The sequence below is a fragment of the Ceratotherium simum genome, chromosome 17 (assembly GCF_057802395.1).
Source record: "Ceratotherium simum simum isolate JZ-2026a chromosome 17, ASM5780239v1, whole genome shotgun sequence".
NCBI classification, from domain to species: domain Eukaryota; kingdom Metazoa; phylum Chordata; class Mammalia; order Perissodactyla; family Rhinocerotidae; genus Ceratotherium; species Ceratotherium simum.
The window spans coordinates 55,915,789-55,942,057 of NC_141916.1; the positions used below are offsets into that span (position 1 = coordinate 55,915,789).

The 26,269-nt window shown below is 41.7% G+C and overlaps 1 protein-coding gene and 1 pseudogene across 1 annotated transcript in view; one reads left to right on the top strand and one right to left on the bottom strand.

The window, feature by feature from the left end:
* Window positions 1-5,382: 5,382 nt before the first annotated feature.
* Window positions 5,383-26,269, bottom strand: part of GALNT8 (polypeptide N-acetylgalactosaminyltransferase 8) — a 45,774-nt gene continuing 24,887 nt past the window's right edge. The window contains exons 4-12 of the mRNA XM_004438833.3: window positions 25,504-25,670; window positions 22,607-22,790; window positions 21,655-21,852; window positions 21,019-21,133; window positions 15,389-15,574; window positions 14,256-14,393; window positions 13,599-13,694; window positions 12,535-12,702; window positions 5,383-5,552 (exon numbers count right to left, since the gene is read on the bottom strand). Coding sequence (XP_004438890.1) covers window positions 5,409-5,552; window positions 12,535-12,702; window positions 13,599-13,694; window positions 14,256-14,393; window positions 15,389-15,574; window positions 21,019-21,133; window positions 21,655-21,852; window positions 22,607-22,790; window positions 25,504-25,670 — 1,396 coding nt within the window. The 3' untranslated portion in view covers window positions 5,383-5,408. The remainder of the gene's footprint in view (window positions 5,553-12,534; window positions 12,703-13,598; window positions 13,695-14,255; window positions 14,394-15,388; window positions 15,575-21,018; window positions 21,134-21,654; window positions 21,853-22,606; window positions 22,791-25,503; window positions 25,671-26,269) is intronic.
* On the top strand, window positions 24,093-24,462 carry LOC106803210 (large ribosomal subunit protein eL22 pseudogene; annotated as a pseudogene).

A 26,269-nucleotide genomic window follows, 5' to 3' on the forward strand; every position in this document is an offset into this window, starting at 1 on the left:
ATTACTCACCTAACTCTATTTCACTTAATCTCTATAAAAGGACTTTACAAATTTTCTTAAAATTAGAAAATTAGCCAGAAGAACATTTCTTATTGTACAAACGGATTACAAGTAAAATAAAGCAGCTCAATAAGAGATTAACTTTTAAAATGGCTAGAATCTCAAGTGGTGATGACACAGGTCTCAGCTCTTAAATTTTGCACAAATGAGGAAGTTGCTCACCTTAAAGAGAGCATTGGGCTTCTCAAGCCTGGTGCAGATGATGCTTGGGGCCTGGAGAAAAGGGACAACCAGGCACTTGATGGCATCACACCAGTCTCCAGGCCCATCGCCCTTTAGGAACGTGCCAGAATCCTCAAGAAGCAGCAGCTGCAATAAGGAGAGAGCTGAATCCAAGCTATATCCTGGGGTTTCTGTTGGAACGTGGGGTGACCAAGCAGAGCCACTTTGCAACTTTAGTTTTGGAGGTGCCATGAAAAGAGGAAACAAGCCTGCCACTTCAGGGCCAAGGAGAGGAGCATTTTGTGACAGTGAAGTGTGGGTTCTTCAGGCTGCTTGTAGGCACAAATTCTCCCCACATCCCCAATCAGGGATGGCCATCAGGAAACCCAGAGGTAATGTGGGATGGGGAGAGAAATGGACACTGGGAGACACCCCAGGGATTATCACCATCTGAACAGAGAGAGGAACTGGCGGGACCACGGTTCCAGATATCCAACTCACAAGGCAAACACAGAATTACTTCTCTGTATTACTTCCCAGAATTACTTGGGGTTTTATGACCCCTTGTTCTCCAAGGTCATTGACTAGTTAATGCCTGTCATATTTGCTGTTGTTTACAAGGTAACTTTAACTTACAGTAGAGCTCCAACATTCCCAAATATCAGAGAGAGAGGGACCAGTGACTAATTAACTGGGTTACTGAGGGAACAGGTTCCTGACTGGACTAAAGACAGTCACCAAGATGACCTACACATGACCTTCCAGTGAAGGCTGGAAGCAGACGGTGACCAGAGAAGCAGAATTCCATGTCAAGCTTCAGACAAGTAATGGGCAAGTAATGGATAGGTGGTTTCAGGGTCAAGGAAGCACATCAACACCTTCCTTGTCATAAGTAACAGGCTGCCCTGCAGATCAGAGCAGCTGGAGGAAGCTTAGAACCTCTGGGGAAATGAGGGAGCCCAAGGTGCTTTCTGCCATCCTAACTATGAGTGTGAGAGAATTACACATTTCCCTTAAAGAGTAAGGAATACCACGTTAGATTAAGCAGCTATTGCTGATAGCTGCAGGTTAGCAGGAAGAGATATCAATGCATATTAGATCAGTATTTTTTGTTTGAGATTGTTTTAAATCTTTTTATTTTGAAACAATTTCAGACTTCCAGAAAAGTTGCAAACATAGTACAGAGAATTCTTGTATACCCTTTACCCTTCATCCAGAGTCACTTCACCACATTTGTTTTATCATTTCCTGCTCCACCCACCTCTCTGCTCCATCTGTCTATCTCTGTCTGTCTGTCTGTCCATCTGTCCATCCTTCCATCCACTGCTCTGTCTGTCCATCTGGCTATCTATCTATCTATCTAGCTAGCTAGCTAGCTAATCTCAGAGATAATGTCCCATCCCCCAACCCACGCAGCATATATTTTGTAAAATTAAGGACATTCTCTAATATTCTTATATTGCCAGAGTACAATAATCAAAATCAGAAACATAACATTGATACAGTCCTATTATTTAATCAACAAACCTTATTCAAATTCCTCCAGTTGTCCCCTGCTGTCTTTTAAAACCAAAGGAGAAAAATTTCCCCTCAGGCCTAGATTCCAAGCCGGATCACACACTGCATTTAGTTGTCGTGTCTCTTTGGTCTCCTTCAGTCTGGGGCAGTTCCTCAGTCTTTTTTATTGTCTTTTATGACTTTGACATTTTTGAAGCGTACAGACCATTTTATTTTGAAGAATGTCCCTCAGTTTGGGTTTAATTGATGTTTCCTCAAGATTATAGACTCAGATTCTGTATTTGGGGCAGGAATGCCATAGAAATGATGTATTCTTCTCAGTGCATCGTATCAGGAGGCACACGACGTCCATTTGTCCAGAAACTGGTGACGTTAACATTGATCACTGGTTGAGATGTTATCTGACAGGTTTTTCCACCATGAAATTACAATTTTCCCTTTGTAGTTAATAAATATCTTCTGGGAGCTACTTTGATATTATGAATATAGCCTGTTCCTCATCAACCATTAGTTTCAGCACCCATTGATGATCCTTGCCTGAAACAATTTTAACTATGTGGGTTGCTGAATAATTTTCTAATTCCATAATTCTTCCTACATTTTTTCACTTGGCATTCTACTATAAAAAAGAGCTTTCACTTCTCCCTATCTGTTCATTCATTCATTCATCCATGCGTCCATCCATTCGTTTATTGGTGTGGACTCATGGATTCTTATTTTATTTTATGGCTTATAATCTATATAATGAAATCATTACTTATTTTAATGCTCAAATTGGCCCAGATTTGGCCAGATGGAGCCCCTTAAACCTGGCAAATGTAGTTTGTGACACATCCCCATGGTTCTTTGAGCAGTTCCTTATTTTCTAGCATAAGAAAATGTCCCAGTTCTCCAGCCTTAGAATCAGCTCTTTCTCCAAGGAGCCCTAATTTCTTTTACTGGAAAATATTTAGAAACCAAGATCTGAATGCTGGATGCTAAGTGTGCTCAGAGTGAGTGTGTACTCATTTAAAATAGAGAAATAGGGCCGGCCCCATGGCTTAGCAGTTAAGTGCGTGCGCTCTGCTACTGGTGGCTCAGGGTTCGGATCCCTGGCGCGCACTGACGCACCGCTTCTCCGGCCATGCTGAGGCCGCGTCCCACATACAGCAACTAGAAGGATGTGCAACTATGACATACAACTATCGACTGGGGCTTTGGGGATAAAAAAAAAAAAAAAAGAGGAGGCTTGGCAATAGATGTTAGCTCAGAGCCGGTCTTCCTCAGCAAAAAGAGGAGGATTAGCATGGATGTTAGCTCAGTGCTGATCTTCCTCACAAAAAAAAATAAAAAAATAAAATAGAGAAATATAGTTAGGTTCACTTATCTTTGTATTCCATTTTGAGTTTCCCTCTATCCTTGTGGGTTTTATGTTTTTATGTTTTGAGCATATGAAATATAACATGTTTCCAAAAGTCTAAATTATAGAAAAAATGTATATTTTCAGAAACGTCCCCCTGTATCACTTCTATCCTCTTCCTATACCCAATTCTTTTCACCCTGTTCCTCACCACCGCTACCTGTTGGTAACCAATCTATTAGTTTCTGGTTTATCCTTATGTTTCATTTTGCAGAAATGAACAAATACATATATATCTTCCCCTTATTTCTTACCTAAAAGTTGCATAGCATAGATGTTATTTTCCTTTTTTCACACTGGAAATCACTCCATATCAGTTCAAAGAAATGGTCCTCATTCTTTTTTATAGCTGCATAGTACTCCATTGTGTGGATGTATTCAGGCGCTCCCTGATGTCTAAGCATATAGTTTGTTTCCAACATTTTACTATTACAACAAATACTGCAAGTAATTACTTTGTATATACTATTTTCTTATTTTTCGAGGTGTAAATTCCTAGAGGTGAAATTACTGGCACAAATAGAAAATGCACATACAGTATTTTTAGAGGGATATTTGCCAAATATCTCTCCAAAAGGACTACACCAGTTTACATCCCTACCATCAAAGTATGAGATTGCCTGTTTCCCACAACCTTGCCAACAGATTGTGCTGTCGTACTTTTTAATTTTCAACAGTTTAAGTGAAAAATGATTTCAGTACAGTTTTAATTTGTACTTCTCTAACTATGAATGAGGTTAAACATCTTTTCATATGTTTAAGAATATTGTGTCTTTTGCCCAATTTTCCACTGGGTACATGCTTTTTTAAAAACTTTGCTATGAATTGCTTTTTCCCTTTAATTTGCTAGGCAGAAGCTAGAAGTCATACATTTGCTTAACATTTATCCTGTTCCTTAATTTTTTCATCATAAAATCTTATCTGTGGTAATGTTTTAGTTCTTGATTGGGAGGATTCACTGTGAAAATTTTATCAAGCTGTATACTTATAACTTGTACACTTCTAAATGCTTATTTTAAAAATTCTTAGCCAATTTAATTCTGTGCTAAATTATTAGTGTCTTGCCTGCCTAATGCCTAAAGGATGCCTGATGATTCCCAGAATTATACCCAAGTAGCCCTGATGTGAGATTAAGAGGAAGAAGTGGCCCTCTGGAGAAGGAGCCCTGTGAGCACATATTTGAAAGGTGAGCCCACAACACACACACACACAACACACAGGGTCATCCTGCCTCTGCTCCCACCATAGTGCCCACTCCCACCAACCTCCAAGGCCTTGTCAAATCTGGCAGCCCCAGACATCTCTTCCCAACTCACCAAGTAGGGGAAAGGATTTGTCCAGAGGACAGCAGTAAAGACCTCTTTTAAGTTTTTGCCTAGAATCCCTTTTTGTGTCCCAATAAATGATGCCCTTCTGTTTCAAGCCTCATTTTCTCCATAATTTTCAGGGATAGTAGAAGGAAATATGTAATCAAGTCTATTAAATGTTATAAGCTACTTAGAGAAAGATTCAGCTGGACCTGGACTTTTCTACCATTCTCTGTTCGGTGTGAGGAGCTCTGATTAGTTGACGTGTGTTCTCTCTTACCCTCAGCCTCTGCAGTCTCTTTGGTATGGGATACATTGGGTAATCCAAATAAAACTACTGTGGGGGGATGAATGGAGGAATTTTTTTTAAATGACTTATCTGTTTGCTGCATCTTTCAGGATAGTCCAGAAAGGAGAAGTAGGAGCAGCGACACGCCTACAGAGAATTGGTGCCTCCTAATGGTTGTCATACTGCCAGCCTGATGATGACCCAGCCTCTCCCGTGGAGCAGCCCCAAAGCAATCTGGAGAGTCTCAGAGCAGATGAGCTGGGGGAGGAGGTGTGGGGCAGATGGCAATGGTAGTTGTCAGGAATGAGACTAAACAGCATTGGCAGAAGTTAAACTTCCATCCTCCTGGTTCTCTCCCCACATAACAGCCAGATGATGGTGGTTATTTCAAGGAGTTTCCAAGAATGGCATTTGATATATATCATGACCTTCCAAGGGAAGCTGGGACGAAGCATCGTAGTCTCCTCACCTCTCCCCAGCGGGGACACCCCGACACAGGCACAGACCTCACCTCCCCACATCCTGTGTGTTGCAGGCTGAAGTCACAGTAAACACATGCACGCATCCTTTCTTTCTCTCACCCTCTCCCACTTTGAGCAGCATTGAGAATAGAAGCCATTCCTGTGGCAAGAACTGGTGTCCCAAAGCCAGGCTCTCTGGGGATCACTGGATGTTAGTTTGACCCCCAGTTTCGGACGGTATACTGTATTGTCCACACTTGTGAGGTGCAGGTCTGCAGTACAAGCCTATAGACACCTGAAGTGTCCTTCTTCATCTCCAGACATCGTTTAGTGGCTCTGTTTATGACAGCTCTTCCCTGGATGGGAGGAGAGACAGAGTCAAGGTACTGAAATGCCCTTGTAGTGCATCACCTCCCCTGCTCCTACTCGCCCTGCTGTGCTCAGAGACATGCTTGACGGGTCTCTCATTCCTCTGCATCCAGAGGAGAAAATGAAGCAAAGTGTAAAATTAGATCACCAGTGCTTTCTCTACGCAGCCCCCTGGCAAACTAACCACAGGTCTGGGACTAAGTGATGCTGTGCTGAGTTCCTATGATATCATCTGCCTCTCCTGAGACTGAAGCAACAGGTCAGCATTGACTGGCAAGACATAATGCATCTTGAAAGAGCCGTGGCCCTTCTCTACTTGGCCTTCCTTTCCACGTCTTCACCCCTGAGCCCATGAGACCCATGAGGATTCTCCCTCCCTCCTCAGTGAGGTGCTGTGGTGGGACTGAGCAGAAGCTACATTCAGGAATCTCAGCCTACTTTCTCCACCACTCTGGGGCGCAGTTCCTACCTCTCCTGTTGTGGGGGCTTCACCAAGGTTTACTGCTGGGAATAGAGCTTAGAGCTAGAGTCTGGGTTGTATCCCTGTTCCACTACACACAAACAGAGAGGCCTTGGGCAAATTATCTAACGTCTCAATCTTCTCATCCATAAAATGGGTTTAGAGTTAATATTAGAGTTAAAAGTAATGTTAATATTTATTGAGGATCTTGTGCTGACATGAAAGATGTGCAGAAAATGTGAGTTCATCTCTGCCTCTCCCCATTCTAATGGGGGAAGAGGGAGGAAGGGTCATCCTTCTCTTTGTTCTCATGTGTCATCTCCAACCCTCCTGAGCTCTTCCTCCTTATCGCCTCAGATCAACATCAGAGGCTCATGCCATCTGTCCTGGGTCTGTCCTCCTCTCCGAGCCCTCCCACTCCCCACATCCCTCTCCATTCTTTGCAGATCACTTGCCTAATGGAGTTTAGTGCCTGGATGAAGTTGTTTTCCCTTTACAGCCCGCCCTCCATTATCATCCTAAGTTCACAGCCTCCACTTGGACGTCTAGAGAGAAACCCTGATCTCACTGTTCCACTTCAGAAAACCTGCCACCAAGTGTTTTCACACCAAGCAGGGCTGCAGGTCCATGTCCAAATCCCCGCTCCCCCTCTAATCATCGCCCCCTCACCTCTCATCTCTTCCAATCACAAACTGCCCCCACAACCCTGCTCCCCAAAATTCGCCTGCCCCTGGCCACACTGCACTCCCTCTGCCCCCACCTCCCCAGGTGCGCCCATCCAGCGTTTTTAGTCATTCAAGGCGCCCTCCCACTCCTTGAACTCCTCCTGTCACCCCCACTGCTCCTCTCTTGGCCCCACTTCCAGACCACAGAGCGCTCCTGGAAAGGGTCCACCCACCGAGCAGGCCTGGCCCACAAACGTGCCTGCAGCAGCCTGGCTGCAGAATTGGCCCACTCCTCAGGGTTCCTCGTCCAGGTCTCCTCAGCACGCTTTATCCCTCGGTCCCCACCCTTGACGCTCACTTTCACTAAATGCCTTTAGTTTTCACTTTGTCAAGAAGACCACGCTTCCAGTCAATCTAGCCCCTCACCTGAATGCCACGAGCAATGCTCGGGACACTGTTCATGGATGGGCTCAACAGAGCTGCCCTGGTTTTGCCTCTACTGCCAGCAGCCCCCTGGGCTCTGGGCCCAGCCATCCTTGATGCTGAGAAACACTCTTCCTGTCTAATATCCTTCTTTTATTTCTCCCTCTTGGCAGATTCCTTTTCTATTGGCTTTAAACATATCCAAATGTCCCAATATTAGAGCGGGAAAAATCCCTTAACTCTACCATTCTCTTCAACCAACATTCAGTGTTTTTCTCCCTTTCAGAATCAAACTTCTCAAGCAGAGAGGCAATAACAAATAGTGGATAAGATTCTGTGTTTGAATTCTGGACATTTTCTATGCTGTGTGACCTTGAGAATACTATTTGACTTCTCTATGCTTTAATTACTTCATAGGTGAAGTAGAGCTAATGATAATACCTCTCTTATGAGATTTATGTAAGAACTAGATTAGATAATGTTTAACCCAGTGCCTGGTACATAATATGTACTCAATAAATCTTGACTATTATAATTTGTTGTGACCTTCTGGACAAAGTCGATTTTCTCTCCACTTCCATGTGACACGTGTGCTAGCAGTATTCCTCTTCAGACTCCTCTCCTCTGGTGTCTTTTACATTGTGTTCATCTGGATCTTATATATTTTTGGCTTGGTCTTTATTTGAGGGGTGTTGTCTGCCAGTTTTTAAAGGATTTTTGTTTTTGTTTCTTTTTCCCTTTTATAAAAGGAATATGTGCTCATTTTATTAACTTGGAAAACATATTTTAAAAGTCAGAAGCACTCATAATGAGATAACATTGTATATACAGTTTTTGTATCCTGCTTTTTAAATTTAACATTATATCATGTGCATTTTCCAATTTCATTAATTTTTTGAAAATACATTTTTGATAATATAATTTGAATGGCTATATAATATTCAGTTCAAAGGATGAATAAAAATCGCCCCTCCTGTTGGACATTTAAAATTTCCTAATATTTTGTTATGATAAAAATTAAGATATTTTCTATATTATCTTGACCTACATTCTATACTATTTCTTAAATTAAGATATTATCTTAAAAGAGAATTAGTACCTTAAAAACAGGTATAATCAGTTGTGGGGTTTTGATTAGTGTCAGGGTTTTTCCTATAGAGAGCTAAATTGCTTTCTGGAACTATGCCCACCAGCAACGTATTTGGTCATATTTGGTCTCATCCACAATGTCCATGGAGACATTGGGTCCATGCCAAAAGGTCCTTGATATTTGGTCCTGTTCCAAACCATTTGGTATGGACCAAATATGCTCATGGATGTTTTTGACAGGACCAAATGTCAAGGACATTTAGAGATGGACCAAATGTCTTATGGACATTTTGGACAATACCAAATGTCCTGCAAGGCTGCAATTGCTACTCTCAATTCTATGCTCCTCATCTCAAAATCTAGATGTTGCCAATAGGCCTTCTCTCTTCAAATTGGGTCCCTTCTCAGTCACTGGTACTATCTCTCTTGTGGTCTTCAGAGGTCATAACCTCTTCTGGTTGACTCAAAATATTAATCATGAAATTGAAGGAAAACAAAGGGATTATCTAGTCTTACTTCTTTATCAATTCTGGAGAATATCTTTGGTAATTTTTTAGTATAGTGAATGTTAAGTTGTGTCTACAAAGTAAATAGAGCACCAAAGGGACCCAACATTCAACTGAATATTATTTTCATATCTGAAAGAATTGTGGTCCTAAGAGAAAAGATGAATATGAAAGGCTTAGATAGAATGAATTGACTTAAAACTGACTTAAAATCAGGTAATACACCATGAGCTACATGATCACCTCCCTCTTTAACTTTTGGAATTCTTGACATAGTGACCACAAAAAGAGACCCAGCCTGGACATCAGAGTGGTGGGTACAATTCCCCTGGTGTTCTGCAGCTCCAGATCTCATGTCCAGCCAAAATCCATATTCTATCAGCAACTTCACCCAGTTGAGAAAACAATCTTCCCAAATTCTCTTGGAAAGGCAACCTTCAAAATGTTTGGGATGTCATAATTGTTTCTTTAGCATAAGTAGTATCTTTCATTCCCTGGAGATTTAGGACAAAGTATAGATTTTAAGGAAATCAAACACATGTATTTGTTAAAGATTCTGCATATATTTACTATTTTTAAGTACTTGCTATGTTTAAGAAAAATTTTCTTACAGATTAACCTTGTGATACCAATTTAAAAATGTGTAATTGAATAATTAAATTTGTGATTTTATGTCAAAAGTTTACTAGATTGCAAACACTTTTGAGACATTTAAGAGAACTTAAGAATCATTCAATTTAAAGTGAGATAATTGAGTTCTTAAGAAACAAAATTTAATGTATTGAATTTATAAATACAGTATGTAATGTTTAAGAAAATTTGTTAAATTGTAAAATCCCCTTTAAAATTGCTAAGAGAGTAGATCTTCAAAGTTCTCACCACAAGAAACAAAAATTCTATAACTATGTGTGGTGATGGATGCTAGCTAGACTTATTGTGGTGATCATTTTCAATATATACATAAATTATGTATATTAAATTCTGTATCTGAAAGTCAGATAACGTTATATGTCAATTATATCTCAATATAAATAAATGCAGACATAAGTAAATAATAAATAAATAAATAAATAAAATACTACAAATAACTTTATACTCATAAATTTGAAGAAATGGACCAATTCCTCAAAACCATAAACCACTAAAATGCAATCAACATGACATAAATAATCTGAATAGCCCTGGACCATTAAAAACATGTTTCAATTCATGATTTAAAAGCTCCTGAAAAGGAAATCTCCAGGCCCATATGGTTTCACTAGAGAATTATACCAATCATTTAAAGAAGGATGAACATTAATTTAAGACAATCTCTTCTGAAAATCTCTTCCAGAAAATGCCTCTTCCAGAAATTGGTCTATTCTGTAATTTTTGTCAACCAGACAAATTTTATCAACAGGAAGAAAGAACACTTCCTAACTCACTTTATGGGCCAATGTTACCCTGATACTAAAACCAAAGATAGCATCGAAAAAAAAAAAAAAGCTGCAGACCATTATCTCTAATGAACTTAGACAGAAAAATCCTCAACAAAGAACTAGGAAATCAAATCCAAAAAAATATGAAAAGAAGTACACACCATGACTAAGTGTGATTTCTTTCTAGTATGCAAGGCTGGTTCAACATTTGAAAATTAATCAATGTAATCCATCATATCAACAAGCTAAAGAAGAAAAAATATAATCATATCAATTGACAGAGAAAAATGATTTGACAAAAATCCAACTCACATTCATGATAAAAAAAATTCTTAGCGAGTGAGAAATATAGGGAAAATACTTCAGTTTGATAAGAAGCATCTACAAAAAATCTACAACTAATATTATACTTAATAGTGAAAGATTCAATGCTTTCCTCCTACATTTGGGAGCCAGGCAAGGACATCCACTCTCACCACTCTTATTCAATGTAGTACTGAAATTCTAGCCAATGTAATAAAGCAAGAAAAATAAATAAAAGTCATACAGATTAGAAACAAAAAAAAGACTGTTAAAACTTGCTACGTTTATAGATAAAATAAGATTTGTAAGCTGAACATAAAAGCTTAAAGAAAAACTAGAGTTCTTTACTTATAACTTTAATAAATTGAATATTAAATTTTTAAACCAAAGTAAAGCTGTAATCATATTTTCTGCACACAAAAGATACCATTAAGGACACCAAAAACTCACATTTAGCACACTAGGCCTGCCAGATGCTCAAACACACTGTGCTTGGTGACTACCATTGACAGAGAGCTCACCACCTGCTAGGTAGCCCATTCCTTTGTAGGACAGCTTAAGCTGTTAGATTATTAGAAATTCCTCCCCCTGCCCCTTGCGTTAAGTCAGTCTGCCTCCTTGATCTCCAACCACAGTCTCAGTTCTGCCCTCCAGTAGACACTGAACAAGTCTACCCCCTCTTCCTTATGAAGGCAACATCGTCTTTTCTCTAGGTCTACCTCTCCAAGCTAGGCCTCCAGGTAGACCTCCAGGTCTACCAATCTTTCATTTGCTCTGCAACCATTTATTGCATGCCTGCAATATTCCAGGCACTGTGCTAGATACTAGAGAGAAAACAACAAACAAAACCCAGGCCCTGCCCTTCAGCACACAGTCTAGGGATGAAAAGAAGCAAGTGAGGAGGCAATTAGAAGAGAGTGAGACAAGGCCTTTAGGAGGGACCCTGAGAACGCACAGAAGAATCACCCATCCTAGTCCTGCAGAGTCACAGATGGCTTCTCGAAGAAGACAATATCTAAGGCCAGAGGAATACTTTATAGTTGGCCTGGTGAAGAGGTGGGAAGAGAGGGAACAACATGTACAAAAGGGCCTAAGATAAGAGGGAGCATGACTTTTCATAGAATTACATGTAGTTCCCTATACCTGGAGCTTAGAGCAGGGAGACAGGACTTACCCTCCTCCTTCTTCTCACTGACATTGTCTAGTTCAAAAAGGCTTAATCTATGATCCAAAAACCCTCTGAAATTGTAAGCAAAATAGTGTACATAGGTGTATATACATGTTTTCCTGGAGAGGGTCCATAGCTAGCAGCAGACTCTCAAAGGGGTTATTAGCTTTAAGTTAGGAATTACTGAGCTATATTGCCCACATCTCTAAAAATGTGGCTTCTGAACCTGACACACAACAACATGCTCAGAGATATGTTCACAGACAAAGCATCACTTCCCTCCATTAAGACACAACATTCCTGTCAATGTGGCTTAAGAATGCAGCCCCATCACAGGGCAAAATCACGTAGACTGTGGTCAGAAAAAACCCTCACATCATTGTCACGTGAATTCTGCAATATTCCTTCCACCCTGTTCCTAGTCAATTGATGTTGAAGTTAAAGTCAGGGCTTTTATACTAGTCCCTGCCAAATTTTAGCCCAATGCTCCAGACTCTCTGATTATCATTAATAATAAAGCTAATTGCAATGGCTAATATTTATTGAACATTTTCCATGTGCCAGGCACTGTGCTAAATACTTTACATGCATTATCTCATTTAATCCTCTCAACAGAGTCCTAAAGTAGATAATATCATCTCCATTTTACAGATGAGGAAACTGAGTCTCAGAGAGGGGAAGAAAATCGCTGAAGGTAACTTGAGCTAGGATTTGAACTCAAATCCTTAACTGTTAAGCAATAACAGATTCCAATATTTCTTTCTCTTAACCACCTCACCTTAGTCAACAGACTCAGTGTTTCCTGCCCAGTTCCCTGTTTCCAGTCTTTTCCCTACATGCTGCCACAAAATTAATCTTTCTAAAACACTATCAAATCAAATCTGAACCTCTCAGACTATATTTGAATATACCTATCCTTTAAAATCACATCACTTACTGGCTTAAAATCCCAATATATGTGCAGGTTATTTTTGGCTGCCTTGGAACATGGCTTTAACATGGCCTTCTCCCCATAACCAGGGTCTGTGAGGCAGCGATCATCAGTATATGCTTCTGCAATCAGTGGTCCCACATAGAATTCCCCTGTTAGGTGGTAGTAGACATTCTGAAAGAGAGCAAAGGGACCTTCCATAGACACAGTCAGTGAGGAGGCCCTTGACCTTATAGAGGGCATGGAGACTGCTCTTGGGTCCCCTAGACACTCAATTGCCCAGAGGAGCATGGAACTTTCCTGGGTAACGAGGAGGTGCCTCTTCTTCTTTCTCCCCAACCCCCACTTGATTCTAGGAAGAAGACCAGACACGAGGAGGGGGCACTATCCTGCTTCCTTCTGTGCAAGGGCTCCACCAGAACCATGACTTGCGTGGATGATGGAGCTTATCTTTGAAAAAAAAGAAAAAACCACAGCTGAACTTCAGAAGCTGTCACTATAGACCCTAGCTATGGGTCTATTGTCAGGAAACATTTCAAATCTGACGCTGCCTTGCTCAGCGAGCTTGGGCAACTAGGTTGTTTTTGTATCTCAGTTTTTCATCTGTCAAGTGGAAATGCTATCTACCCTGCACACCTCAAAAGGTTCCTGTGAGGGCAACATGCAAAGTAACATGATAGATGTGAATAGTCTCAGGGAAAAAAAGTCCCCTGGCTGCATCCTCCAGTGGTGCTGGGTCTCTTCTATCTCATAGAAGGACTTCCATTCAGCCTCTCTCTTCTCTAGCCCTGTTTCCTTCTCTACAGAAGAAGCCACAGGTAACGTCACCCGTCCACATTCCAGGGCATACAAGGGGCAGTGGGAGGAGGAGAAGAGGAAGGGATTGGAGGTTATTGCATGGAAGTGCTTGGTTACAAGTAGAGGTTTGGGTTTCATCCTTACCCATTACCCAGGATGCTCAGCTCCTGCCCCCATATCATCTAACACTGAGTCCCAATCTGGCAAAGGTTGCCCAGGGCTGAGTCACAATAGACTCACTCTGTCCGGGCAGGGAAGATTGTGGAAGATACCTGTGTATTGTATTCATGACAGTGATACATGATGGGGGTGTTGTCTGAAATAGGTCCCTGATCCAGGCAGACATTTTCATCCAATGAGTTTTTCAGCTGAAGGGGAAAAACAGATGACAACGCTATTAGAAAGAGGCAGAGAAAGAGGGCCTTCAAGCCTCCCCAGGCCTTGTATCTTCCCAGTACTACAAGGGTGCCAGAAATTACCAGCCAAAAGGGAGCAGGGGGTTGGGATCCTGCCAGCCATTTTCCAAGCACTAGACAAATGCTGAAGTGACGTGCTACTACGATATCCACTTCCTGGGAACACCCACCTCCTCAGACCACCACAGCACACACAGAGAAGGGGCACCTATGCCCCCATTCAGGTGAGAAAGGCCAAACACCCTGGTTGGCTGAGAAACGAGAGGGTGAGAGCAAGGGCTGCCGTTTGCAATAAGGAACCAGAGGCAGAGAGAAGAAAAAGAGATGGGGACTGGGGAGCAGGAGATGAGAGGAAACCGAGGGGGTCCAAGGGCAAAAAGTCGAGGAAGGAGGGTAGGAAGGGCATCTTGGGCAGGATGGGTTTTGGGAACCCTTGTTTGGGCAGTCACGTGATTCAGGTCTCATTTGTCTTTTATAGTCAAACATTTAAAATTGCAATTTCATAATACATACTCTTCCGTAGCCCACAATGTTGTGGATTGGCTTCAGGATTGGATAAACATTTTTCAGATACCAGTCAAAACTTTGACATTTCAGTTTCCCCCGGAGCGCCATTCTGGAAGAAATGTCTCCATAATCAATTCCGGAGTTCTGTGAATAAAACATGGAGAGTTTCTGTGTCTTGAAATGTCCTTGACTCCACCAAAGGGTATGGACGACGCAAGAGGGAACTGAGTGTTCTCCTGACAGCTTGTAAGGTAACCTTGATAATTTACAGTTTTCCAGGGAAAGTGGAAAAAGCTTGACCTTAGAAATCTCTGCTTGTTTCAAAGGTACTTGCAAGGCCTGTGTAGTGGGGTCACTCAGGTTTATTTCTTGTCATTAGCAAGCTGATGCAGACTGCTCCTGTTTGAGATAGTATTTCCATCAATAAGGCACAAAATACTCCTCATGCTGGCCAGAAAAGGCTTTAAAAAGGACTATTCTCGCAGCAAGATTTGGAGGTTAAAGGAGATTTTCTAGAAGTGATATCCGTGTGGAATCAAAGTAAAAGAATGCTTGAGCCCAGAGCCACAGTTCAGAAACAGAAGACAGCATATCAGCCACCTCGGGCAGCTGGGGCAAAAGATGTGGCCTTAACCAAGAAGGCCATCCTCATTCATGTGTGTCCAACAGGATTACAGTCACTACTCCTACATCCCACATCCCACTTGCCATGTTTACATTCTCTTAAGAGAGTGAATTCCTGATGTCCAACCCTCCCCTGCAAGGAATCTCCCAGTATAGATGATGAATGAAGAACGTAGAACCTAGAAGATTCCTTGGTTTGAATCTTATCTCTGATGCTTACTACCTTGTTACCTTAAACGAGTTCCTTTCAACTCTGTGCTTCTGTCTCTTCTTCTGTAAACTTAGAATAGTAAAAATAAAACCCACCCCATAGTTACGTTGTAATGATTAATGAGTGCCTGGAACACAGTATTGCTACCTAAATGCTAAGCGTCCTTATCATTACACCATCAAGACTTTACTCTAATTCTTTAGGGCTGGGATGGCACTTTTGCTCTATCCTTCTCATTTCCCACCATTACCACCACCTCCCCCGCCTTTGTTCTTCTCTGCTTCTGTTCATTTCCATGACGGACCTGGAGAGGTATGTTCCAGGCGAAGTAGACCATATCTTTGTACTCATCCATCCAGATTTCAGCCACTCGCAGAGCATTGCGCTTCAAGACAAGACTCAGATCCAAGGCATAGGGCTTGTGGTGTCTTTCTAGGTGAGCAACCCGGCAGCAAGGCAAGACCTCGATTCTCCCTCCACACTGCCACACCTGCAAGAGAAGAAAAAAAAATCACCTGGGCAGCTGGGCCCCATGGCCAATAAGTGGCATAGCTTCTTGACTCACAGAGGGCACATTTTGGAACCATTTTTTAAAGAAAGTAAATTCAGTCCTCCCACTCCCATCTCTATGTTGCCTCCCAATCTACTTATCTAAAACAATTTTCCATAGAAGTCTACCAAACTGCTTCTTTCCTGTCATTCAGACAGTTCCAGAAATCCTACCTCCTTCAAGAAGTCCTCCTGAATGGACCAAAGGAGGGGCTCCCCTGCTCCTTTATCCCCAAGGAAAGTGCCAAAATCCTGAGGCACCATGTCCTGAGCCAATCTCACTGGACTTAGCTTCCCATCACTCCTCTCTGTCCTGCATGCTAGATGTAAAGCAATGTGGTAGACAGATTCTTAGGTGGCCCCCTGCCTCCTGATGTTCACGCCCTTCCCTGATCCCATCCCCTTGAGTGTGGGCTTGTGATCTCCATCTAACCAATAGACTATGACAGAGGTAGCAGTATATACACGATTACGTGAGTGTGATTACATTACATAAGATTGCAGTGTCCATCTTTCTAGGAGACAGGCTGTCTTGCTGGCTTTGAAGAAGCAAGCCACCATGATGTGAGCCACCACATGGAGAGGGCAAGAAACTAAGGGCAGCTTCCAACTGATAGCCAGCAAAAACCTGAATGCTTCTTCAGTCTGGAAGACTTCAAAGGACTGAATGCTGTCAACAAACACATGATCTTGGAAGCAGATCCTTCCCCAGTCAATCCTAGACAGAACCCAGCCCTGGCCAACACTTTGACTACAGAGACCCAACTAAGAGAGGCATGGACTCCCGACCCACAGAAACTGTGAGATAATAAATGTGTCTTGCTTTAAGCCACTAAGTGATAATATTGTTACACAGCAATAGATAACTAATATAGGTAATGTTTTGTTTTTTTGTGTGTGTGAGGAAGACTGGCTCTGAGCTAACATCTATTGCCAATCCTCCTCTTTTTGCTGAGGAAGATTAACCCTGAGCTAACATCTGTGCCCATCTTCCCCTATTTTGTATGTGGGATGTTGCCACAGCATGGCTTGATGAGCGGTGCATAGGTCCACGCCCGGGATCCAAACCTGTGAGCCCCGGGCTGGGCTGGCCCCAAACACAGGTAATTTTTGACCAAGAGATACCATGACTTATGATTTAATTATAAATATTCTCCCTTGTCATCCTAATGAGTACAAACATACTTATCAGACCATACATTCTAATATTTGGCTTAAAAATATGGTCTTTATCCCAATAGATGATAGAACTATCTAACGACATTATTGTAAAATATAATGGCTCCAGTGTCTTCTCTTCATAGTTGCCCAAGTGAGTTGCAGTTCCTGGGAGATAATTAGTTCATCTGGTGGTGATTAGCAACCTATTGCACTCATGCCCAGGTGAGCCCATGAGATGAGGGTGAGCAACTTATGTCCTGCTGGTTCAGTTAATCACCTGAGCGGTCAGTCCCCTTATCTGACTTTCAAAATTTTTTCATTTCTTCCTCCACTTCTGAATGCACAGATTCCCCTCCCTCACCACCTCCACAAAATCCAAAATAGCAGAGTGACAAAAAGCCAACCTCTGAAGTCGAACACAGGAGTAACCTGTGTTCGAATGTTGACTCTATCACTGCACACCTGGCAACTAGGGCAAAACCCTCCCCGTCGCTGAACCTCAACTGGCTCATCCACAAAAGGGCACACCTGTCATTCGGGTTGTCAGGAGGACTAAATGGCATAACAAGTATCATAAACGGCAGCTTCCACAATTATGAACTTGAAGCGAAGCTTTTCTTCCATTAGCCTCCTCCATTTCTCCTCGTTAGTTCTCAGAATCATGTGGAGGCTACATCTAATTTGTTTTCAGATTTTATTTTCTGCAGCCCAGCATTTAAAAATCCAAATACAATGTTACTTCAATTTTCCTAGTTGATGGATATTTCCAACCCACAGGAATTTAGAGGAGAAAAATTAACTCTTGGCACAAGAAACCTTAAATTTGAGTGAAAAGATAAAGTCAGGATTGTCATTTGTAAAATAATGTTAACTACTATCCTTGACCAACAGTTTTCAAATTTTACTCTCTGAATTTAGTCCCACTTGCCAAATGACCCCCTATTCTCTCTCTCTCACTCTGTCTCTCTCTTTCTCTCTCTCTCTCTGAAACACACACAGAAAGAAGTTTCTGCTTACAATAACAGCGACTTACTTTGTGCCACACACTATCCTAATATTTTTCATGAATTTCACCCTCACCGTGTAGGTATTATTGTTATCCACATTTAAGTAACTTGCCCATGTTTGCCAGCTAGTAAATGACAGAGCTGGATTCTGAAGCCAGGCAGTCCACGTGTTAAGCTCTGACAGTGCCAGGAATACACAAGGTTCCCAACAAATGCTGGTTTCTCCTTCTCAGCCATCAGCCCCAACACTCCCTCTCCATTTATACACACCCATGCACACCATCACTGCCGTGGCCTCTAGATGTCAGAATAAAACACTCCATGCAGCTCCGACGTTCTCCAAGATCTATTATTGGAGAAAGATAGATCCTAACAGGGGCTTAGAGGTTTCAAAGGGCAAACATCCAGACACACAAATCAAGGAACCTGGTCATGGGTAGAACTGTTTTACCCGAGAAAAGAGAAGGAATGACCCTTCCCCAACACTCCCTACATTTCTAGCAAAGTCTATTTTAAAAAAATCACAAAATGTTAAAAGAAAGGATTTCTTGTGAAAATTGAAATGGCAGAGTTCACATGCAGGGTGGGGGAATGGAAACAGAGAGAGACAGCTTAGATGCAGAAGGCGAGAACAGAGAAAAGTGCAAGGAACTCAGAAATGGTGAGAAGAACTTTGGGTCCGAAGTTGGGGAATTGGGGTTCCAGCCAAATTCATGGGAAGCTCTGGTAGGTGGGAAAACTCCAGCCACAATGTAACTAGGGTCATCTTAGGACTTTGGTAAATACTATGCATAAAATAATTATTTCTGCATTTATATTTTGGTGTTAGAGACTAATTGCACCCCCAATATCTATTCCCCTCTATATCTATAGTTATGGAAGGAATAATTGCTTACATAACCCACTAGCTGAAATCTACATTTCCCAGATTCTTTTGCATGTAGATTTGGCCATATGACCAGCAGTAGAATGTGAGGGGAAATGATATACACAACTTTCAGGTTAAGCCCTCAAAAAGAAAGAGCATGCTCTCTCTCTCCCCCTTGTCTCTTCCTACTGACTAGAATACAGGGGTGGTGTTGAGTGTGGCAGAACCACAAGACGGAAGAGTCCTGGGCCCCGTCGCCCTGGAGCTGTCATCTCAATCCTGAACTGCTTATGTTCAAACTGTTACGGAAGTGAGAAATTAACTTCTATCTTGTTTAAATCTGTTATTTTGGCCTCTGTCACAGAAGCCAAACAAGGATTCTAATTAATATTTTTATAAATCATTTCAAATTACTTACTACATTTTAACTGCACCATCACCCTTATGACGCAGATAAAACAAGGATGCTTCTCTCCCATTTCACAAATGGGAAAACTGATTAAGACCACTACGAAAAAAAAAGTTTTCTCTTCCAAAGAATGACTGTGGCTTAAGGTATAACCCAGACAAGAACTCAAAGTCCTTGTTAACATATAAATGTGGGGTCCTGGGTGGGTCCTAAGTGGGTATAATACACGTCTTTAGGGTCATCAGTCTCAGTTGGAAAGAAATTGAAGAGAGTAGGCCTGAATAAGTTTTAGACAGAAAATTATCTTGTTCTTCCAGACTCTGCAACGGACCAGCGATCACCAGGTCTTAAACAGAATTTCAGAGCTGGGAGGGGGAAAAAGCCATTTTGTAGAAGCTCAGTCCACAAGGAGTTAGCAGAGCCAGGATTAGAACCCAGGTCCAGCATTTTTTGCAGTGCTACCCCAACATCCTTATTATGGTTATTTTAATCATTAACCATCTACTGAGTGTAAGCCATGTTTCAATCGCCATACTAGTGCTGGATATAGCAGGTATGACTTAGAGGGCTTGTATGTTGCCCAATACAAACTTTCGAGTGGTGTAGTAGGATTTGGACTGTCTGTCTCCAACACCTGTGTAGTTTTCACTACTTTATGCTGCCTCTTTTAAGACTTCAGCTTTAGGATAGAAGATGAAAGAAAGACAAATTAACAAGAACAACCACAAACCCAAGGTCCAGGGCCTTCTAATGAAGTCCTGTTGATTACACAGAAGAGGCTTAAAGGGATACTATGGAAGGGATCTTTTATACATGAAACCTGCTCGAAACTGATTGTGATGGGTTGAATTTATTGGCCCCAATTCTTCATACATCTCTTCATGGCTTCATTGTAGACTGAAGATATCCCACCACCCCTTGACTTTGGGCTTGGCCACGTGACTGACTTCAACAAATGAGATAGGGCAGAAGAAATAATGTGCTAGTTCCAAACCTTAAAAAGCCTCACATGGTCCCACTTGCCCTCTATTGCGTTATAAGAAGAGCTTTACCAAGGTAGCTGCTGTCTCATCAGCATGGGCCTCAGAATGAACATGTGTGGAACAGAGCCGCCCCATGCAAGCCCAGCTGGACCAGCAGATCTTTGAAAATAAATTATTGTTGTTTGTAGTCACTGAGTTTGGGGTGGTTTGCTACACAGCATTTTTGTGGCAATATCTAACTGACACACTGATGTAATGGGAAACTGCGCTTGGGATTTCTCCAGGTGTCTTAGTTTGCACCCTGAATTCCCTTACAGAGCACAAAAATTCAGGCTGTTCATTTGACCTGCGAAAGCATGAGAAGCTGTCAGGGGCAGAGAAGAATGATCATTGCTGAGTATGAAGCCAGTGTTGTTCCAGACAGACAGGAAGTTGGTCAGAACTAGAACTGGTTTGAGGATTTCATTTCTGTACAACACGTCACTGGCTATTTGTCTTAGACTAGACTATATCTCAGCAAGAATTTATGTCATCATGTCAGCTGCTCTAGCCATCCATACAGGAGCAGGCTGGCTGCCCATACATCTGTGTCCCCTGGTCCCTCTGCTTATTCCAGTTTCTCTTTGACTGGTCTTGAGGACAGCTATCTGCCCCAAAGTTGATTTATCCCAGGAGATGCTTGGAAAATGCCAGGAGTCCTCAACAGAAATAGGGTCACTCTCTGCTGGGCTTCAATTCTACCCTCCCCACCCATATCTCCCAGATTATATAGACCTGTACCAGAAAGCTCTACTACAGAGGTCCTATTGCCTGCCCCTAGGGACATGGAAACATGAGAATTTGTCCACCACTTGAGCCAATGACACTTAGCTTTGTTCCAGGATTCCAGAGATCCTGCTACCCTTCTATTATTTCCCCTTCTGCTTTGTCCCATGACGAGAATGGAAGCATACCCACCCGCAAGCTAAGTTCCACATTCTCTCCTCCGTAGACCAGCATCCCACCATCCAGAGACCCGATCTCTCCCAAGAAGAGCCTGTTGGCAGCCAGGATGCCCATGATGGAAGGACTCCTGTAGAGCACACAGCAAGAGTTACTAACCCCTCAATGAAGAATGGGTCAGCGTGGAGGTGAGGGGTAGGAAGCCCAATGATGGTTTGGCCTTCGAAACTCTACCCAAGCCTCTTCTTATCCTGAAGACTTTCCCTAAATTCTCATTGTGGACTAAGTGCAAGTAGTCTTCCCTCACCCACTGTGCTGTTACAACCCTTCTCAAATTTTACTGCAATTACACATTCTTCATGTTGGTATCCCTACTTCATAGCCTGATAAATGTTTAAAATGGCCCAAATGTTTTCTAAAACATTATATACTTTGCTTTATTTTACTTGAAAGCCTTTAAATAGCGCAAAGCTTCTGTGATTTCTTATCTGGGATCAGCTTTTTTTTTCCTCTATCCCCTGTCCTTCACCCCATCTCCTCCACTTCTCCCACCCCCCTCCCATTACTATCACCAAAGATAAACAAAGCCCACAACTTCCATTCCTGACTTCCTGTGTGCTAGTCAAGTTTCCTGAGCCCACTCAGACTTACTTCACTGGAGCGGTGACGTCATGCAGATCAATCCAGGCCTTTGGCAGTGGATCATAGCGGCACCATAGTTCCCAGTTAAACCCATCAACTGCCAGTTCATACTTAGTCAGTTCAAAAGTGTCAAAACGAATGTTGTCAAACACAGGAGACACAATCACAGTGCGGTCTTCCTGAATCCGAGCCAAAATAGGTTCTGCCCTAGAAGAAGAGTGTGTGACAAGCCCAGGTTGGATATGAGGGTAAGCAGCAGAAGAAAGCAGACAAAGGTGCTCCAAGCTCCTTGCCCTGACACAGAGCATATTCTTCATTTGGGCTATGCTGGGTTGTGAGCAGGACTCTCCCGAGTCCAGAGAATCTCTGCAGCTTTCAGGATAGCTGGGGCTGCTAGCAGCTGACCCAAGTCAAGAGCAGATTTGAAATTAATTCCTCAAAATTAGTACCCACCCCTAAGCTATTGTGAACACGGACTATCAGTATTCAGCCTGAATTTACAATATCTCTTGGCTCTCCCTGTTTCCAAAATGATATCTCTTTACTACCTGATTCTCCACATTCTCCAAAGAACACAGCTCTCTTTGTATCCTGTAGTTCAGGGCTGAGAAAAACCTTAGGAAAGACCAAGAAGATGATCTCTTCATTTTACAGATAAGGACATAAATGTCCAGTTAGGTGAAGTGACTTATTCAAAGTCACAAAGTATTGGCAAAGTCAGGGTTGAGATCCAGTTGTCAATACTCCAAGCCCATTGCTTTTTCTCTAGCACTAGACTACTTTCCTTAGCCAACCAAAATCCCTGAGTAAAATCATTCTGTCTTTGGAGCTTCCCTTTGTTTAAGGTTTGGTGTTGACTTTCCCTATTTCCACAATATCCTGCCTTGTATTCGGTACAAGTACTGTGTACGATGTCTCCTTTCTCCCCTTTCCCAGAAGAGAAAACCTCCTGGAGCCTTACCACCCAACGTTCACTTCAATATGAGCATCCAAGATGGCGACCACATCAGCCGTGGCCGCTTCCCTGCCAGCATTGCGAGCTTGAGCCAGACCTTTTCTCTCGGTGTGCCGTATTATTTTCAGTAGTCCTGGATACTTCTGGTTGTAAAGCTTAATCTTCTCTTCCAAGTATGCCTTTAGTTCTTCTGCCAACCAAACACACATCTATAGGAATTCTGAGTGCAATAATCAACGTGGTACAATAATTTCACACTATTATATAGTAGTGGTTGGACTACCTCCAGTTTAGGATGAACAATTCTACAGCCTTGACTGAGAAAATACCTAGCGTTTCCACTGCATACTTGTCTTTTCCCTTCCATCCTTAGGCTTAATGTTACCATTCCTAATCTCCTTTCCCTCGAAGTTAAACTATCTTAGAATAATAATACTGTTTACAATGTGCCAGGCACTGTTACACTTGTTTTATGTATATTGAAAAATTTTTACGAGAATGAGTAGGACAGACCTAACTGAACTAAGGTGGAAGTGCTGTTGGACAGACATTGCAGAGACAGCATGGAATGTCTTCTCCACACGTAACTCTCAAGATTTTCTGGAGAATCCATAAGCAACTGAAATTGTGTCTTATTTTAGATATTCCTACTTGGTCAACTCAAGGACAATTGAGACAGAATGCAGAGACTAATCTCTTTGCCAGTGTCTAGCTAATGAGTTTATCCCCAAATTATGCAAACAGTATTCACTCTTCCCAGATTGTATACAGTTCTTTTCTTCCCTCTCTCCGCTCTCTTTTATGAAGTCTGTCTATGTATTTGTTCTTTGACTCAGCCTACCAGTTGACTTCCTCATATATTTGAAAACAACTTGAAGGCAAATTTCTAAGCAGTGTTTAAAATATCTAACCAAATAACTCTGTGTTATTCATTGATAATATTAATTCATTTAATTCTCAAAGAATCCTATCAGGGAGGCACTTCAGTATCCCCTCTTTACAAATGAAAAACTGAGGCACAGAGAGGTCAAGAAACTTTCCAAGTCACACATCTAGTAAGTGGCATACCCTGGATGTGAACCCATTTTGTGCTTACCCACCATGCCATGCTGCCTCAAGAGCTATGTGTGTACTTGATTGGATTTATCAAGACCTCCCTCCTCTCCCACCATGACCAAGAGATGAGATTCTTGCTGGTTTCTTTCTCAGAAGGAGAGTAGACTTGTGAGTCCTGAAGTGGTCAGGACCTGGAATCAATACCTACATGACTACAGTACTAAAATTTGCCCAATTTTAGAATTTTCCCAGCTGCACTCCAGGGTGACTGACTCAATAACTGAAGGTGTTAAAGAGAGCCAATGGATCTGAAGGATGTTTACTCCCATTGGGGGAAACCAAGTTGGAAAGTCCCCACACTCACCCAGTCACCACTTTTAGAGAGTAATCAGAAGAGGTTGCCATATTGTTTTCTGCCTGTGTTGCCACCATAGTGCCCATGAAAAAGCCTGTGGTGAAGCGGGGCAAAAAAAGAAGCAGGTTCTGAAGTTCATCCTTGACTGCATCCACCCGGTAGAAGGTGGGATCATGAATTCTGCTAATTTTGAGCAATTTCTTCAAGGTCAAAGTGAATGGAAAACTGGAAATCTCAGTGGAGGGTTGTAACCATTGAATGAAACAAAAGCAAAATTACCATAACTTCTGAGGCACCTTTTTTCAAAAGGTATTTGAAATAGCTAACCAAAAAATAGCTGAAAAATAATCTATGTGATTGGTTGCACATAGTTGCTAAGAGGAAAGCGAGTTAGGAATGACATTACTTCGAGATTAACCAGGATGAAGAAGAGGAGGAAGATGAGGATTAAAAGTCATTTATCTGGAATATTTTGCATGAGTTAATAAAACTAAGACCTAACACTTGCTGAGCAGTTACTATGTGCTAAATGCTATTCATAATCCATGTATTATATCAGTGAACACAGTAGCTAGAACTAGGGCTCTGGACTCTGAAGTTTATGGTCAAATTTCAATTCTGTCACTTACCAGCTGTGTGATGTTGAGCAAGCTCCTTGACCAGTCTATGCCTTAGTTTTTTGCATCTATGTAATGGGCAAAAAAGTGGTTACTTCCTCATAGGTTGTTATAATGATTAAAATAGTTAACATATACAAGGTGCTTAGAACAAACAGTGTTAGCTACCATTATTATCTCATTTAAGTCTAGTTATAGTCCATGAGATACTTATTATTATCAATATCAATGTATTGTAGATAAGGAAATGGGAGCAAGGAGAAGTTAAGTTGCCCAAGGACATAATGCTTATAAGGGAGGAACTGGGATTCCGAAATCCATAAAGCGAGGACTCAGGTCCACTATCTCCCACTTCTCTATGTGTCCTTCTTGGGTGGGCTAGACCAGGTTGGGGAGAGGGCATGATGTGTGCAAGAGACATTGTCATCGTGAAGTCTCAGCACCCAAATCTCCCTTTTCTCCGGACTTAATTACCCAGAATTTTTTCCTCATAGAGAAAGATTCCAGATCTCTTCTTGGTGTCTGAGATCCTCCTTTGGACCCTACCTCAGTCCTCAGGTATCTCTCATGGTGCATGGAAAGGGCACAGGTGGCTTTGGAGTCATGTAGGCCTGGGCCTGACTCAGTTCCACCACTGATTCATCATGCAATTTGAGTCTTAGTTTCTTCATCTGTGTAATCGAGATGAGGATCCTCTGTCTTGACTTTGAGAAGATTAATGTACCCAATACAAACAGGCCCTCAATAAATGATCCCTTTCTTTTCCCTACTTGAGAAGCCGAAAGCATCCTAAACTTTAAGCTAAAACCCCTTTTCACTCTAGCACAGTCAATAAATGGTTGTTTTTACTATTATTCCTTGAGCAGGTTACTCACCATTTGAGCTAAAATCATCCACCAAGATGATCTCCTTCAGCAATCGAGAGGGGGTTCGGTTGATAATACTAGTGATGGCCCGTAGTATAATGGACAGAGCTTCGTTCATGAATATGAGAATGACACTGAGGGATGGCAGTTGTGAAGAATATGTCTTCAGAAGACACCTATAAGAGACCATTTTTTATAACCATATTACTTTTTTAAATTGCTTAAACATTACTCTCCAATTTACTCCTTCACTGTATATCATGTTACATCAACCAACTCATCAACCCCCCCAGACTCATTAGGAAGGGAAACTCTCAGTTGCTTATCACAATAGCAAGAAGATTTTATATTTGTTTATCAAAAATTCTTCTAATATGGGAATAAAACATTTCTTTTGATTAATCTTCAGTAGATATTTCCATTTGAACATTCAACATGCTCCAAAGGGAACTCCTATTCCGCTCCATCCCCAAATTAGCTTCCTTGCCAGAGGCCTTCTTTCTGTCATTGCCACCACCCTTTCCCCATGTTCCCAGACCTTCAGTCATTTTTGACACAACCCTCTACTTCACCACTATAGACAGGCGGCAAACTGTACAAAGAATTGTGCTTGACACATTTTTTAAAGTCATAGTTTACATTTATTAAATGCTTACCATATGCTAGGCACTGACTTATTCTTCTTTTTTAACATCTTTATTGAGATGTAATTCATATACAATAAAAGTCATCCATTTAAAAATGTACAATTCAATGGATTTTTTAATATTCACAG